The sequence below is a fragment of the Xiphophorus hellerii genome, chromosome 22 (genome assembly GCF_003331165.1).
Source record: "Xiphophorus hellerii strain 12219 chromosome 22, Xiphophorus_hellerii-4.1, whole genome shotgun sequence".
NCBI classification, from domain to species: domain Eukaryota; kingdom Metazoa; phylum Chordata; class Actinopteri; order Cyprinodontiformes; family Poeciliidae; genus Xiphophorus; species Xiphophorus hellerii.
In genome coordinates this window covers 18,319,310-18,336,936 of record NC_045693.1, presented here as the reverse complement: position 1 = coordinate 18,336,936, position 17,627 = coordinate 18,319,310, and the positions used below count along the sequence as shown (strand labels likewise).

The 17,627-nt window shown below is 37.7% G+C and overlaps 2 protein-coding genes across 3 annotated transcripts in view; one reads left to right on the top strand and one right to left on the bottom strand.

Moving 5' to 3' along the window:
* Positions 1–8,624, top strand: part of LOC116713462 (VPS10 domain-containing receptor SorCS1-like) — a 63,920-nt gene extending 55,296 nt beyond the window's left edge. The window contains exons 24-27 of the mRNA XM_032553632.1: positions 367–466; positions 2,732–2,840; positions 3,872–4,026; positions 6,674–8,624. Coding sequence (XP_032409523.1) covers positions 367–466; positions 2,732–2,840; positions 3,872–4,026; positions 6,674–6,732 — 423 coding nt within the window. The 3' untranslated portion in view covers positions 6,733–8,624. The remainder of the gene's footprint in view (positions 1–366; positions 467–2,731; positions 2,841–3,871; positions 4,027–6,673) is intronic.
* A 2,627-nt stretch (positions 8,625–11,251) lies between these two features.
* Positions 11,252–17,627, bottom strand: part of sorcs3b (sortilin related VPS10 domain containing receptor 3b) — a 61,384-nt gene continuing 55,008 nt past the window's right edge. For both annotated transcript variants that reach the window (XM_032553630.1, XM_032553631.1), the window contains exon 27: positions 11,252–12,710. In XM_032553630.1, coding sequence (XP_032409521.1) covers positions 12,646–12,710 — 65 coding nt within the window. In that variant the 3' untranslated portion in view covers positions 11,252–12,645. The remainder of the gene's footprint in view (positions 12,711–17,627) is intronic.

Sequence of the window (17,627 nt, the reverse complement as noted above, 5' to 3'; positions counted from 1 at the left end):
ACTTTTAAATGGGTAATTCTTATCCTCTTTAGAATACTTACGCTGATGAAGGTATAGAGGAAATATTCCCAGCGTGGGAGACGTAGCAGAAAGATTAATATTTCTTTAAATGTCACAGCTGCGCTCCAAGCAGGACGCCCTTTTGCCTGGAAGTCCTTAAAGCCTGTTGGGTTTCGGTGTGGCAGGTTCGGTTTTGCATGTGTCATTTAAAGATTTGCCCCTCTTTAGAAGGAAACAGAAATCCCTATCCATAATTCATGCTGTTGGTGGAAATGACTGTGGGTGAAATATTGATGAATGTGGATTATTGGTGGACGGCTGCAGCTAACGCAGTCCTCTCTGCTCCTATTTCACTCCTCCTTATAGCTTTCTCAGGTTCTGCTGAGTGCTCTAAACCAGGATCTCATCGAGTTTACAATCAAACCCGGGCTGCAGGTGAATGTGTATGCCACACGGCTGTCTCCAGGTAAGTGTGTCCCAGTATTCCCCGCCTAACCCACCTGTTCCCCTTTTTCGTCATTTCTTTTTTTCTTCAAAGAGCCAAGAGATTAGAGAGGTCTTAGCCAATAGTTATTGTAGCTTCCTCAAGGTCTTTTAAAGTGTGTGTTTGGACTGCCATTTCACTCATTTCAAGTCCAGTCCATTCACCTGACCATGACAGCATATTGTGCGGACCGCATTTGATTAAACGAAACGGACAAGTGGCAGTCAAAAGAGCTGTCAAAATTTAAACACAAAGCTATTTTCTGCAGGTGAATTGAATTTGAAAGTCATGCCTTTGAGAAACGGGAAAGAAATCTAGTTAAGATAATGCTTTCGGTAGATCTGCTACTACATACCACATTTTTTGCTAGTAGTTCTTTTAAAAATAGCTCTGGAAATCACATTGATGGTCGTGAAACAATTATTAATGTGTTTAATGTTTTGTATTTTTATGGATTTGGTTAAATAATAGAAAAAAAATTATCTTTACTGAAAAAGGATCCACTTCAAGGTGGATTTTTTTTCTAAATAAACAGCAAACTACGAGCAAACTAGACGAGCTCTTATGCTCTTTCTCTATTTCTGGAGCAACTAGCTAGCTAGCTAAAGGGCTGGCAGCTTTCACTCTTGTAGAGTGAGACTGAAGGGTTTTTTTCTATTTCTCCCTCTTTCTTTCTACTTAGATAAATCTCAATCCAATGAAGTGTGTTTGCAACCAAAAAAATTACTTGTGCTGTTCTCTCTGATGTCAGAAGCAATCTTTGCTTGCTGCCTTATGTGGTACTGCCTCAGTACCACACTGTGATTCTGTTGACCCGGGTCTGCTCTGGATGGTACAGCTGCATAATTGAGTTTGATCTTATGATTTGAATAAAAACATCATCTTTCTCTTTTTAACTGTTTATTTTCTCCACATCAGTCCTCTGATGTTCAAAGTGTTGCATGGATCTTAGTTTCATTAGATTCAAAAACATCAATTTGATTTTGTGTTATAGGGAAATATCTTGTTGTGTTCTCAAAACATCTCCAGGATTTTTGTTTTTGTTTGCTTCAATCAGCAGGTCACTTTGGTTGCATTTGAATATTCCAGTTATAATATATTTTAGAACTGTCATTGGTTAACAGTGTTCAGATGACTACAGTGTTGCCAGAATGGATGGGTTTCCACCCAACTGAACAAGTTGGGTTGTAAAAAATATGCTTTGGGCAGGCTGTTAAAAAAATGTCTGCTTTTCACAGTATTTGGTTATTAGAAAGTATTAATAGTACATTCTAACAAAATAGTTGTGTTAGAAAAGTTTGAAAAACAACTTGGACAATGCTTTGTTCTTCCCCTCATTTGATTAATCTATTTTGAAACGTCTAGAATCTGGGACATTATCATTAATAATCATTTGTTTATCAACTGTACAGTATCTGGCTATTTTTAACACTAGTTTCAACAGAGATTGAGATTTGGGATGTTTTTTTGTTTTTTGTTTTTTAGATGGGAGGGTTTTACATTGGGTTTGTGCTGAAAACTGCCTACCAGTTCTGGCAACCCTGCCCTTATATACAAGAAGCTTAAAGCATTAGCAAGAAAATAAAGATATTCTCTTTAAAAATAGAAAAAGTCACCTATATAATGTACAATGAACCACAAACTATTAACTATGCAGTTTATTCAGCCGTTCAAGTTTCTTCATCTCACTTTTTCAAATACAAATCCCACCTGAACTCCCATCTGAATTAATATAGCTACAGCTAGCTAGCAGCTCAAGCAGACAGATGGATCAAAGTACACTGATGTCTCAACCTAACAATAGCAAACCGAACAAGCTTTTGTGTGAAATAAAGCTGTACAAAGTAGTTAATAGTAACTGTAAGGCTTTACATTGGTCATCTGTAATGATGTTGTTGAGTTTTGTTCAGCTGAAGCAAACTGGCTGACAGTCAAGTAGTTTAAAAGATAGATGGTAAATGAACTGAATTTATATGGTGCTTTTCCAGTCAAATACTCAAAGTGCTTTACACTAGTGACCCATTGACCTGTTCGCACCATCAAATGTACACACCTGCAGCAGGATAGGTGCCTTGCCCAGGGGCACATCAACATCTAACAAGAATGAAACCTACGGATGGATTAATGGATGATAAAGGGTTTTAACAATGTGCCATTTTAGGACCTAAGAATTGGCTTCAGAGTTCTTATCAATGTTCTATAATTAAAGTTCATATCACTAATCTTCTCACTCATTCTCTTTTAAAGCTCCTCTTGTGGACGGCAGTGACAGTGGGCACAGTGGCACTGCAGTCATCATGCTGGTGTCAGTGGTGCTGATGGGATTGGCTATCTTTGTGATATATAAATTTAAAAGGTACAGTATAGCAGGTGCAGTGCATACACTATGTAGTTCTTTGGAAGAGAGATGAATGCAAAATCCATTCCACTGGGTTTCAGAACAATAGAAAAAAAGCTGATCTATACGATCAAATATTTTGCCTCGTTTCTGTTTGCGCAGCATTGTTCAGATTGTCCATTGACTATAAAGACGCTCCTCAACCTGAAAGCTCCTGAAACTTTCCACATGTATTCAGACTCCATATATCTCCAAGTTATGGACATCCATGGCACAATAATAGCTAGAGGAATAAGACAATTCCCCTCTGTCTCAATCTGCCCAGTATTACAGGGAATGACAGTCTAATCAATTCTCCCAGAGTGCTGAATGGGTGTCAGAGTCCTGCAGTTATCAATATTCATCTATCTGACAATGTGAGGGTTGACCTTTTGGAAATGCTAAACACAGCCATTCAAGGTGAGGCATACTCCGCACAATGGCAGGAAAGGTTGAGGAGATAAGTCCTGAGACAACATATATTATACAGTGTGGGACATACAGTAAATAGTATCCTCTGCTGCAAGAAATCCCATGTCATTCATGGAGGATCGGTCTGCTTCCTCTAAAATATTGCTCATTACAAAGCGAAACATTATTTGACTTCAACTTTCTGGATTGTAATTGCTACATTAGGAAATCAACTTTGAATTTCTTGAGCTCCCCCCGAATGTCACAGCACCAGCTGCAGCACAAGCTCATGAGGGAGAAATCTGAAATTAGAAATGCAAGAAGTTAGTTTTAGGCAGAACTGGGGATGCATCAGAGGGGATAAAAAATTGATTGAAAACTGAGGTGAACAATATGAAAGAGAGAGAGAATTGCCCAGTGGAATGCAAAACGCCCTAGTTTCCAGCTTTCAAACAATCCTCCGCCATCTTTAACTGTTAAAAATAGTGTGTGACACATTATGCACAGTGAAAGCATTAGTGGAAGTAAAACTGATGGCAGATTTCCATTAATGCACCTCTACTTTACTCTAAACCTCTCCCACTCTACACGACCTGCAGAAAGATCCCAGGCATGAACACGTACGCCACAGAGAAGCCTGACAAAGAACAAGAGGTCATCCCTGCGGTGACCTCCATAGCTGTCCCAAACCCTGAGGGGGATGAGCTGACCTCACTGGACCATGTGGATATACAACTGGACTCAAAAAGCAGAGGTATCGATGCTTCTATGTCCTATTTTTGGAATTATTATTTTTTCACTCATGTTGTAGTGCCGCATCCTTCACCAATTCCAGTGAGACTGTAATGTGGGTGTATTCGGAATTAAAATTGCATGAATGTCTGTTTGTAATGACGAGGGTAGATGGATAATCCTTTGGGGAAATGGTCTTTTTCTCACCAGGCATTAACTTTTTATTTCTCTGTACTTTTCACATTCATCTTTTTTCATGCCAGTCTAAACTGATAGCTTGACACATTTAGTGGTGTGATTATTTTTATTGTGCAAACTGATTCATATATTAATTTTAAATATTCAAATATCTTATTTTCTGTTCATATTACATTTTCTGACTAATTGGACGATTTTAGCTTTGAGTTACTAATTATTATACATCCATTTATAGAACCCAGTTAAAATTTCAATCTAGTTAATTGTGTGGTATGTAATTAATTAATCGAATCATACCTTTAATTCATAATAATTTAAAAAAGGCCTTAGAACTCTTAAGATTTCCAGTAATCTTAATTTACAGAATTATTGATTTTTTTGTAGCCTTACCTGTCTGATATTTTTGCACTCTGAGGTCATGTTAAATCTTTTTGACAACAAACAAAGGCTTTTTTTTCTGAAAGAAGCAAATCAAAACAAAAATCCAACTGATAAATGCCGCATTACATTTGTTAACTGGAAGAGATTTATCAAGATCTTCACTTTTTTAAACCTCAAAAGCCTGTAACAGAAGGGTTTATTCTTTTGAGTACCACTGCACAAATAGTTGATCATATAGCAACAAACTAAATGTATATAATATTTTGTTACTTCTTTAGTTAGTTAGACCTTTGCTGTCACAACCAGCTGTTTTCCCAGGATGGGGACAATAAATCCATCCCCTATTTGCACAATGCATCAGTGAATCTGATAATTACCAACAGTAGATGAGATATAAAACTCACTTAGACTTATTACATTCATAGTTGTATATTTTAAGCATTTAATAACCAATTAAAACCAACTTCCTAATACTGAAATGTTATATAGTAGCTTATCTGAAACTGTTGAAGGACAGTCAGCCAGAAAACTGTCACATTCATTGTGCTAAGGCACTCTTGAATTTGAAACAACACAAGTGTTGTACCTGAGCGAAGAAGAAAATGGACTTGGCTGCTAAAGTTCTCTTTCATATAAAGTAGGGCAGAAAGAGGAAATTAAATTTTACATTTCATTTGGAAACCAATCTCCCGGACTCTGGGCCACGACTGGAAAGGCACAGGATCCAAGTTGCTCGAGGTCCATTATTGTATTTCCACAGTCAATGATGATTTAAGGAGCAATGCCATCTGCTGGTGCAGGTCTGCTGTGTTCTACAAAGTCCAAAGCTATACTCCCTCCTGCTGCCAAGCTTTGTGGAGATGCCGCTTTCATTTTCCAGCACGACTTGGCACATGACCACACTGAAAAAGTACCAATATCTGGTTAATGACCATGCAGTGCTTGATTGGCCAGCAAACTCTTCTGACCTAAACCTAGTTAAAAAAATCTATGAAGTATTGTCAAGAAGATGTTGAGAAACACCAGAGCCAACAACGCAGACAACCTGAAGGCCACTATTAAAGCAACCTGGGCTTCCTGAACACCTCGAACCCTGAAATATTGTAGTGATTTCTGCTAAAGGAGCCCTGATTAAATCTTGTATAAATATCCAGTAATGTACATGGACACTCAGCAGTGTCAAATCATTTTCTCTATGGCTGGTCTTATGCCACACTCAAATCTTCCAACCAACAGATTTTGGGGTTTTATTAGTTATAAGTGATAATTCACAAAATAAACAGTAAAAGTCGCTCTTAGTGTAAAAAATATTTATAAGAAATGAGTTTCATTAAAGTAATTTTAAGCAAAATTACTTTAATGAATTAACGTCTTCATTATATGTATTAAAAAAAGTGATCCGCTTGCATGCAATAGAAATTAGGTTGCTTGGAATTAACTCTCTAGTCAAATTGGACAAAATAAAGTTTTCTTTTTTTAATCTTTGAGCATCTCTGAATGAAGTCAAGCTTTATTGGCTGATTCTCAAAACCTTAGCACAACAAGCCAAAATCTGATACACAATATTGCAGAGTATTATTTTTTTTATAACCCTTTATAACAGTAGAGGAATGTGGCCACAAGCTGAAGCTCGCTGTCGGCAATGAGGGATTCACTTAATTTAAGTGCTGATGCTTTGCTTTACGTCCCTCCGCTTCACCCCCCAGGTTGTCATGTGAGTTGGCAAGATGCAGCTTTTATTATGTGCTGTATATTTATGCTTTTGCCATCCTTAGTTTGTCACACAGAGGTATTAGTATACACAGGCAAGTGAAGCACAATCAAGCGCCAGCTAAAGTGATGAGCACGTCCAGGTGAATTATTTGATCCAATAAAATAATTAGTGCATCAGGAATGCAGCGGGGTGGTGAAAGCATTTTCATCAAGCGATATCTATGAGGTTCCAGCTGATTTACCCCTTCCCTTCCCACACCTTACAGTAAACAATCGGCCTATCCAAGATGAATGTGTTTGCCTGCAAAAACACACTCTTATGCAAATACCAACATAAAATCTCTCTGCTGTCTCTTCTCTTTCTTCTGCCTCGCCAGGCTACCTGCCATCTCACACAGACATCAAGCTCTCTGATGAAGCGCCCCATGTGTTTTAATGTTGGAAGTCTATGACCGACTCGAAAGCAATACATCTTCTTTGGCAGTTACTTCCAGCAAGCTAGGAAGCTGCGGTCACAATGAATGGTCTCGAGTCTTTTGCTACCCATGCATGGATGGACCAGTTCACACTGTGCTGCCTAAATCCCTCCGAGGAGACTGTACAGATTTATACTTGCCTCTTGAAAAGGAACAGTTTTTGACTGAAATACTTGTATTTTTGCAAGGACGTTGATCTTTTTATGTAAATACTGTACATCCATAATGGAAGAAGCGAAAGTTATTTGTCTCAGCTGGTTATAGCTGCAATTGCTCAAATATGAAAACATCAAACAGTGGTATGACAGCAGAGTGTAATATATATATTTAGAAAATTTGTCATTTTTTTCCCTGATTATTGGGACTTGTGTTTGTGAAGTTTACTTTTTTTTTTCTTTTGCACAGACTTATCAGAGTAAGACAGTGAGGGAACCAGATTCATTAAGCTCTCTGTAATCAGTAAATCTTATCACCAGATTCTCATCCAATGAAAACTCGCAATATCCAGGAGATGATGGAGGGCTCCCAGGCCCGGATCTGTGTATTCCATCAAGCCTGTCTCTCTGCAGCTCACAGTGTTATATATGTCATAGCGGAGAGAAAAACAAAAAAGAAAAAAACACACAACAGAAGATTATAGCAGATAGGTACGCACAGAAGATGAGATTCTCTGAAATCCCTGTTGTTTAGGAGACACAAATAAGTCATTTTAGAAACAATGAAACATCTTCGATCTGAAACAAACTGAACTAAAATATTCAAACGATTTTACCCCTAAAAGAAATGCTTCATTCAATTCTCACATGGTGACACCTATGAGACCACGCGGCCCTCGTGTAAATTTCCTCTTTGTTGGTTTGTGCATTTCTTGTACTTTCTGGCTTGTACTGAGAGCAATATGTAAATTTATTGAATCATTCCAAATGTGGAATAATTACATGAACTAAGAAGAAGCAGCAAGAAAAGAACAAAAAAAGTTCCCTGTTTGTGTTTAATTAGTAATAAGATCAAGGTTTATTTGCTTTAAAAGATTTGTTGGCACACTTACAAACTTTTTCTTTGAACTGAGATTACTGTGAAGGTTGGTGGTGTCTTTTCAACATTTGCACTACATTTTTTTTTTTCTTCTGTTTATTTTTGTTTTGCTTAAAGCCCTTCTTATTTATTCTGGACTGATTCTCCACCATCTCCCAAGATTCCAGAAATGCAAAGGGGCCCGCAATGTGTTCTAGGTTTGCCCCCAAGGACTCGGCGGACAAAAGGCTGCAGATTTGTTCATCTCCTGCGCTGCGAGGGACACTGAGATAGAGAAGACGTATCTCCTGTCAACGCGGCTCAGCCCACGCACACGGCTTCGGTCAGCCGCTGTCTCTTTGGGATATGTACCGAGGTCCTTCTTCATCAAACTTTCTTTTTAAGTGTTGTCAGCATCATATGTCAGTAAGACAAATTGACTGGAGGCTTCTCCATACTTCTTCCTAGCAATCCCCTGATTGAGCCAGAAGCATAAATAAACTCAAGCCCAGAAGAACTCTTTGTGCAGCTGTTCAAAGATCTTTCTTTTTTTTGAAAATTATTAAGTGAAATTAATCATCTTTCAGTCCCGGTTATTAAGCTGTGAATACAATCGTGAACAGATTTGCATGATGTTTTTGTTTCCTTTTGATCTGCTTAAAATATGTCTTACCTTGGAGAAAATGTATTTCAGTATTTTCTTTTTTTTTTCTTTTTTCCAGAGGCTAGACAACTCATACATTACAAGTGAAGTGATTATTCAGTGGGTTGTTAGTGTTTTTTGTTTGATCTTGCAGAGGTAACCATGGTTGCAGAATAAAGAAGAGACACAACAGCACTGCAGTGTGGCTGGTTGCTGAATTAAACAGAAACACTGTTTATGTTAGTGTTTAAAGTTATAAATGTCCACTGCTGTTAGTCACTGTTTATATGTCAGGGTCTATGGTGTATATTTGTTTTTTTTTTTATTTTGTCATGTTACAACAACAAATTTCAATGTATGTAATGGGAATTTTATGAAATAGGCCAACACAAAGTAGTCCATAATTTTGAAGAGGAAGAAAAACAAAATTTCTTACAAATAGGAAAAACTGAAAAGCATGGCATGTATTATATTTAGCCTCATTTCCTCTGATACCTGTAAAGCAAATCCAGAACAACTAGTTGTTTTTAGAAGCCACCAAATACAGACAGTAGATTCCATCTCTGTGTAAATTACAAAGCTATTCTATGTAGATGTTTAAGGGATGGTTCAGTTACAAAACAATATCCTGACTTCTGAACACCTCATGGAGGACTGACCAATCATCCAAAAACTGATGAAGCATGGCACAACTGCAATCTGACCAAAAACATGACTGTCCACCTAAACTAAAAGACCAGGTGATGAGAGGATTAAGCAGCCAGTCGGGCTTTTACATCCTGCTGCACCGTGCTGCTTTTGGAGGATTTCTCTTAGTTCTTTTCAGTCGCTCAACCTTCAGTGCAGCTTCAAGATCAGAGACCATCTTCCTTAAATGCGGGCTTGTTCAGGACATAGAGAGGCACTCCATGGCATGAACAACATGACCATGGATTGAACCATACTGGCTAACAAAGATGTATTTAAACATTTGCATGCAAGCTGTCTGACTAAACTCCATCTATGGTGAAATTCTAACCCAGCGTGGTAGCAGCATCATGCTGTGTGAATGCTTTTTCCTTAGCAGAGAGAACCCAGTCTGAGTTAATGGGAAGATGAATGAGCTAATTAACACGGGGAAATCCTGCAAGGAAATCCAGTAGATGTACGTAGAGAGAATATCTGGAGGTTCATCTTCTGGTAGGATGGCAAATCTGTACAAACAACCAAAGCTACAATAGAATGATTTAGATCAAAGTATATCTATATGTTACAATGGCTGGGTTAAAAGCCAGACCTAAATCAAACAGGAAACTGTGGCAAGACTTAAAAAATTATGTTCACAAATACTCTGTGTAGTTTGATGAGTTTGCTCTGTAACAACACATATCTCCAACAAATGTAGATATGCAATGCTGGTATTAGACATACACCCAGAATTTTGTAGCTCTCATTAAAGTCTTTCTACAAATCATAACTAAGGAAAGCTGAATATAAGTGCTGGTACATTTTTCAGGCTTTTATTTGTTAAAAAATAGAAAACTATGCTCATCGTCTTCCCTCTGCTTCTGAATTCTACACTAGTTTCTGGTGGTCTAACGCATAAAATCCTTATGAAATGCGTTGTTTGTGGCTGTGAAATGAGGAAAAGTTCAACAGGTGTGAATCTTTTTGCCAGGATCTCTGTTGCCTCTGTGTATGAAACACACAGCTTTGACTCCACACTTTCCCTCTGTTGGATTGGACGTTTAGTGCCTTTTCTTTCAATAAGTGCTTAGCATGCCTAAAGTTTCGCTGCAGCCATTTTCTTGTTACAAAGGGGCAGAGTGGGAGGACAATGAACAGTGCAGAGTATCCTGGAGTGATTCTAATTGGCTGGTTCCTTCGCTCTCCCACTGTGCAACAAATTAATTACCCCCTCTCCCGGAGATCAACGCGTACCCGGTCAACAAAGAAGATTTTCCTACTCCGGATGGCACCTTGAATGAAAAATGGCCCACAACAATAACCCACAGCAATATTGTGTTAGCCACAGTGTGAAATTGATGAGCATGTTTCCTTTCATTGAGTGCTACATTACAGTGTCTGGCTGCAGCGAATCATCCATTAGTGATTGTCACCGTTCAATTTGATTGTGCACCGCAGAACATCCCAGGGCGGTTAGAGAGAAGCCTTGGTGTTAATTCAGACTGAGAGCACAGGCGAGAATAAGACTCTTGGGGCGTTGATGGCTGTTTGAGTGATGGAGATTGGTGTATGTGTGTGAGAGACGCGGTTGTTGAAGTGGCAAGCAAAATGCAAAGCAGAAGATGGGCCTGTGTGAAGTTTCCGTCCTCCGTTCTGCCAGCTTGCGCGACATTTTAATGTGCAGCAGCTCTCCTCTGTACCAGAAGAAAGAGGGGACGCAGTCTTAATGCTCGTAGCTCTTCTTTACCAAGTCATCCGTTTCTCATCGTTGTCCACGGCCTTGTAATTGTTCCCATTAAAACAGAAACCATCTGTACCAGACTAACTGAGCGAAAGAGGTAAAATGGAGCCCAGTCTAAATGTCAGATGGGAATCTTCATGTGGCTGTTATCACACCTCTCCCCATTAAAGCTGACTTCAGAGACTCTGTGAGATCATTAAGAGCAGTATGTTGAGGCTGATACACTGCCTGTTACAAGGCACCAGTTATCCAGATAAGACTGGGGCAAGGTTTGCAAGAACACAGCTTCTTGAACTATTTTTGTCAGGATTATGTCACGACATCATAGACATAGTCTAAGCAATGTATTTGCACACATACGCCTACCGAACACATACTGCAGGAACATGCGAAATAGAAAAATAATAATAATAAAAAACATATAAAAATACATTTATTTTCAACAGTTTTGTAATGTTAACTTGTTCACAGTAAGAAATGTAACTTAAAACATGACAATGTCCTTTTAATTGACAAAAGGATACAATACTAGATATGTCATGCATAACTTTTGAGCAACTGCACTACTGGACCTTTAGACCAAACATGTTTAATAATTTGTTTAATGTGTCAAGGAAGATTTAAAATCACCATAAACATATATACAGTACACACAAACACACCCCAACATAGTCTTTGTTCACAGCTAATTGGGGCATGCTGTTGTAGATAAAGTAAACAAAGTGATCATAGAGCTTGTAGAGCTGAAGCAGATGGAAACACAAGACTGTTTAGTGACTTTACGCTACTGTATCACTTTCTTTCCCCCCTCTATGTACAAGGTATCAACAATCCCAAATTTAATAAGGACAGACTTCCAACATCTGAGAAACAGTCTTTGAAAGCACCGTTAATATCTCACAGAGCAAAACCACAACTTGTTTCTGTCCTTTGAGCATTCACAAGAATCAGATTTGGACATTTGTACACATCTTGATGATATTTACAACAGAAAATCTTCTGTTACTAGAAAGGTAGAAACACATTTATGCTCCAAAATTTCACCGAGTGTAGTAATCGTAGCTTTGAGGCAAGATACAGTTAACACTTTACATACTGGTTCAGTTGTGTGCAGTATTGGAACATACTAACCAAAAAAAGAAATAATATTACCAACTCTTGTATATATATATAAAAAAAAGATTATTTCATTTTGAGTCCAATGTCTTAGGTAGGTCCAAATGAAGCAAGGTAACCTACAGAACATTATACACATATTTATTTCATGTAGAAATCCACATAACATTCTCTGACCACTTTATTATGTGGATCAGTTTGACGGGTTGTTAGCGGAAACAGTGGCTCAGCCAATTACATCTAGATGTGGTAGAGACAACTGCTACTTAATAAAGTGGCCAGTGAATGGATCCCAATGTTTTCTAAAACATACTTTTAATATTTTCATATTTTACTTTAGCGACTGTCGATAACTTTAAAGAAGAATCATTTAGATATAATAAACTCAGACCAATATTTTAAAATCTGGACAATATTTTCAAGCCATTTATAAAACGTTTATAGTGACCACTATGGCAGTTTTAGGACCATCTGGACTGATTTCAGCAGCTGGACACCTTCAGAGCAAATAATTGATACAATTGAGACACTGCAAACTACGTACCCTATCCAGAGAAGTAAAAAATGACTTTGAACAATTGCAGCTATCAGCATGACGTAAATGGGAAAAAAAAAATATATATATATATATGTATATTCTAACAAAGCAAACTAAGCACAATCAAAACACAACACACAGTACTTACTCATGTATTAGACGTTAGTACAATTAGGAAATTCCCTTGTCACAATTCTCTCCATATTTCTCCCAAATCCTCCTGTGAACATAAAACACACATGTCGAAAGTTCAGAACCATTAGATTGCTTTGATATCACAATTATTTTACAAATTGTCCTCTGGCTTTATCTACATGACCCTCAGATACCATTTTATAGTTAATAATGACTTGATTTTAATCTAAAATAAACATGTTTCTGAAAATGTAATATTAATATTAGATTTTCATAATATTTCATGCCTAATTGCAACTTAAGTAAGAAAAACATTTTCGTAGCATTGTTGCCGTTTGTTTTAAAATGAGTTTTCTCCATAGAATATCATGGGTCTCCCTTATAGAGGAGGTGAAAAATTCAGTCATCTGGAAGGGGCTCAGAGTAGAGCTGCTGCTCCTCCACACTGAGAGGAGCCAGGTGAGGTGGCATCTGGTTAGGATGGCCCGTAGACGTCTCCTTAGTGAGGTGTTTTGGGGACGTCCCACCAGGAGGAGACCCACAAGAAGACCCAGAACACGCAGGAGGAACTAGGTTATCTGGCTCAGGAACGCCTCAGGATTTCCTGACCTCAGATAAGTGGAAGATGATGATGGACGGATGGACAGATGGATAGCTCACTAAAGAAACATAGTCTGTCTTAGACTTAAGAACATAAAAGAAGGCCCTTTTATTGAAAGTATGCCTAGTTAATATGTAGACTTTAAAAGAGGCAGAGGGGTTGGGCGTCCATACTTTCTTGAAAGACCCAGTGGTGCAACGACAGTGGGTGAGATTTACTAAATTGAAAAGTGGCGTCCCCCTCCTCTGCCACCAACAAACAGTGTTATCTGTTGAAAACACTTTCTGCCCTAAGAGTATGAAACAAGTCTTGGCTTAAAGGGGAAGAGCAGCAAAGACTGTGAGATGGAGCATGCCCCACAGTACGCTGCCACAACAGAAGTCTCGAGAGAGAGAGAGAGAGAGAGAGAGGGATCAACAGCTGGGCCATTCAGACGTTTGTGCGGGTGTGTGGAGTTTGTCAGGTAAGCAAATGTGTGTTTTAACATGGCTCGGAGATTAAACCAGATGTTTACATGTACTGCATGAAAAACTCTGTCTAACATTGCATCAACAAAACCATTTTCTGTTACAAGTTAATTAAACGGGGAGTATCATGCATTTTCCAGGCACATAGTGCCATTTTATAGCACAATCAAGTAACTGAGTTACCTTCAATTGTTATAAAAATGCTGCATGTATCATATATATGCAACATATATATACGTATAAAATAAATTTGACTTTGTGCATTGAAAATCATCACAATGCTTCACATTGCATTGTGAAGCAATGTGTGCCTTTTAATTTAGAAAATATGAGCATTTTGTAGGTTTTCAATTGTCTTTCAGAAGAATAAATTATGGGGGCCATCACACAAATGGCCTCTCTAAAGCATAAATAAAAAATTACAATTTAAATGTAAAAATTAAATGTCTTATAACACTAATGACTACATGTAATCTAACAAATTATAATAGTTTTGTGTCCATGAGGGAGAAGACACACAAAAGGAATCCTTCACCTTTGCTATTACTCTTATAAGCGGCAGAACAAAAGCTGTATATCATTTGTTTATGGCTACACATAGTCAATGTTATACTGCCCACGTAAGTGAGTTCAAATCTAATGAGACACGTAAATTTTACTGATGATGTCATTTATAGAGTCGGTGCAATAATTTCTCTGATGCCTTTTTATGCTTCATCTTAGTCATTTCAAATCATTTCTGACCAATTTATGTAATTATAAATGTATTAGGCTGTTGTTGATTACACAAGTTAATTGCTGCTGAAGCGGCAATAACTCATTTTTGTTGCAGCTTGCAGTTACAGAGCAATGCCATAATTCATTTAGAGTTATGTTCCCACAAGCATGATGAATGTAAGCCTAATGTTTACTTTGCTTTGGTTTCAGTCTCTAACAGCTTCTGGGTTGGGAATGCTCTTTAGCTACTACATTGTTTACCATTTTTCTACCTATGAGTTTTTAACTTTTTAACAAGAGCACTAAGAATAACTCAAATGTATGAACTGAAGTCAGTTTTGGAGCAGTTTTGAAGAATAGATTTGAGCAATTTTCAAAAATTTATAAAAACAGTTCACTTGAACAGGAACTAATCCTGATTTGAAAATTGTTTACTTCCATCCTTATATTCAGAGAAGACATTTAACAGTTTAAAAATAAAACAAGTAAATTCAGGTTTAGTATGTATGTTGTCTTAAATAACTGTAGCTCGATCCTAAACAAGTTTAGGTGTTATTGCAATGGACCTTACCAGAGGAGCCGCTTTTCATTGGCTGATGCCCATTCTACGTGGTCACATGAGCGGCCGTCTCACAAACACACCGTTAGCTTCCCGTTAGCTAAGTACAGCATAATGGCAGCACTGATACAACTTCTACACCTCGAAGCCTGTCTGCTACACAGTCTTACGTTAGCTAAACAGATCAATATGCAATGTGTCTGTATCTGACATACACTAAACATTTTATTAGTTAGTTTCTCTGTCCATTGTAGTAGCTGATATATTGTGAAAATCCGGTAGAAATGATGCACTAATCCAGTCATGTTTACATGGAAACAACGCCACGAGGCTTTGCTTGTGAGACTTGCGGTCACGCGGGTCGGTTGTGGGCAGAGCTTGGTAAGGTCCATTGGGTGTGTTCTAAACATTTTTTGACAGGACATTGAATTGTTTACCTCTCTTTCCGCTGGCCCACTCACAACCAAACGAGAAATAATTAATACATTCCAGACTCCTTGCAAAACACTAAAATATCCAATTTAATTTAATACACACTAACTTCAACATCATTATCTAGCTATGATGTGCATCAATATTGTTGGGCACCTTGATATGCAAATAGGCAAAACAAATACTTATTGAGGTGCATCTGATAGGTTTTTTCTTTTTGCCTCATTGTTTATCTTTTTGGTCCTTGCTACCCTGCAGGCCTTTGGCAGAAAGCCTTTTCACATAGATCAAAATCCACCACAAGGTAGAGAAAATGTATTGGGCTATTTCTTTTAAGGACCAAGTTTAATACCAAGGTTTATGAGGTGTCATTTTGGTCGTTTTGCCTCAGCACAAATCAAATAATTCCTATTCACATAAAAAAATAATTATAATAATAACTTAAAATGTGCTGCTTTTTGTTCAAACTGCACTGACAACTACTAAGATATTCAAATTATAGCTTGAAATGTAATTTGGACTATAATCAGCAAACAGACTCTCTTCACACCAGTGTTTGCTCTGAACAATCTAGTCCTATCCGAGTAGCACTTGAACATTAAAATAGCTTTAGAGAGGGTTTTTCCTTAGACCACCTTTGGAGGACACTATGTGACACTTTATTCTGAAATAGTTTAGCAATTTGAAGACAATCATTAAAGAACCACCCACTGATGTGACATGACTACCCTCAAGCAACAGAGTATTTGGTCATCTCCCACTTAGAAAATATATAACATAAATTATATAAGCTGTGTTCTTAAAAACCACACTGCGGTTGGTCATTTAAAATGATGAAAATGCTATCTGAGGTTGCTTACTCCATTTATTATAGATATGAGTGTGATTAAGATGCATCATGCAGCTTCCAGCTGCCAACAAACCATCAGATGGTTTCACTCTGGTGGAGATTTTAAGGGTAGTGGTGAATTTATTATATTTTTCTATCTATTCATTTTCATTTGGTTGTAACTATTCCAGCATCTTCCTCATATCGTGTCTTTTACATATTTAAGATGATTAAGAGTTTTGAAACTGAAATAACAAACAAAAATGTGATTTTGGTAAATCTCTTTAGAGTTAACATTTAAAGTATTTAAAAGTAGAACCTTGATTACATTTTGCTGACAGTGCTATCTGTCAGATGACTACTTGAATATTTAGATGTAAAGTATCTGGAGAAATGTTAATGCCATGAGTGAATGAGCGCGCTCTACTTTTATAAGGACACATGCTAATACCAGCCCTTAAAAAAGCTATAAACACACTGAATCCCAAATTGTCCTCTTGCTAAAATGTGATATTCAAATAAATCTAAGTTGATTTGACTTACTTAAATATAAAACCACTTATTTTTCTTCCCCCTCCGGAGACTTCAAAATGTCAAACTTGGTAATTTATGCACAAGATTACAAAATGTTTTACATCAACTATTGCATGACAACATATATTACTATATATTTATATAGTACAGTGTGGTTTGTATAAACAAATTCAGAATAAAGACAACTAAATCCAAACTGATGAAAATAAATAACACCTCTAAACAGAGGGGCCCAAATGAATTTGATCTGCCAATTCCAAAACCTGAAGGTCCACTGCTCTACTGCTCTTTGGCAAATAAACACTTTTGTTAGTGACCCTAAAATGAGTTAATTTGTCTTAGATCAGCAATGACTTGAAAAGGTGGAAACAGCTGAGAAATGAAGAACAGCCCAAAGTGCTGACTGATCACAAAAAAAGGCCTGCAGCCCACATGTCTGTGTCAGAAGCACTGCAATGCTACTTTTGTCAAGCAGTCCACACTCAGTGTGTAGGGACTGAGTAGTTTCCATCTCGAAGGCTTCACAGAAGATGTCACGCGAAGCAATCAAAAAGTTAACTTGTCACAGTGATATCTGGGTTTCTTTGCAGATGCTGTGGCTGTGCTCTTGGGGGGCAATTTGCAAAAATATGACACACCGTGGTGATAAAGATGTTCCAGCTCCTCGGACGTGTGCTGCACTTCAATACAGGGCACGCTGGAATCACTCTAACAGGAGTCATTTAAGTGAGACTGATACAATGCAGCTGCTTCAGGCTTCACCAAATGCTGTTAACATGCATTCAAATGCAAAGTGGTGTATTTTGGGGGCAATAAAATGCTAATCGGTATCAGTCTCTTGCAGTGACAGTCATCCCTTAAAT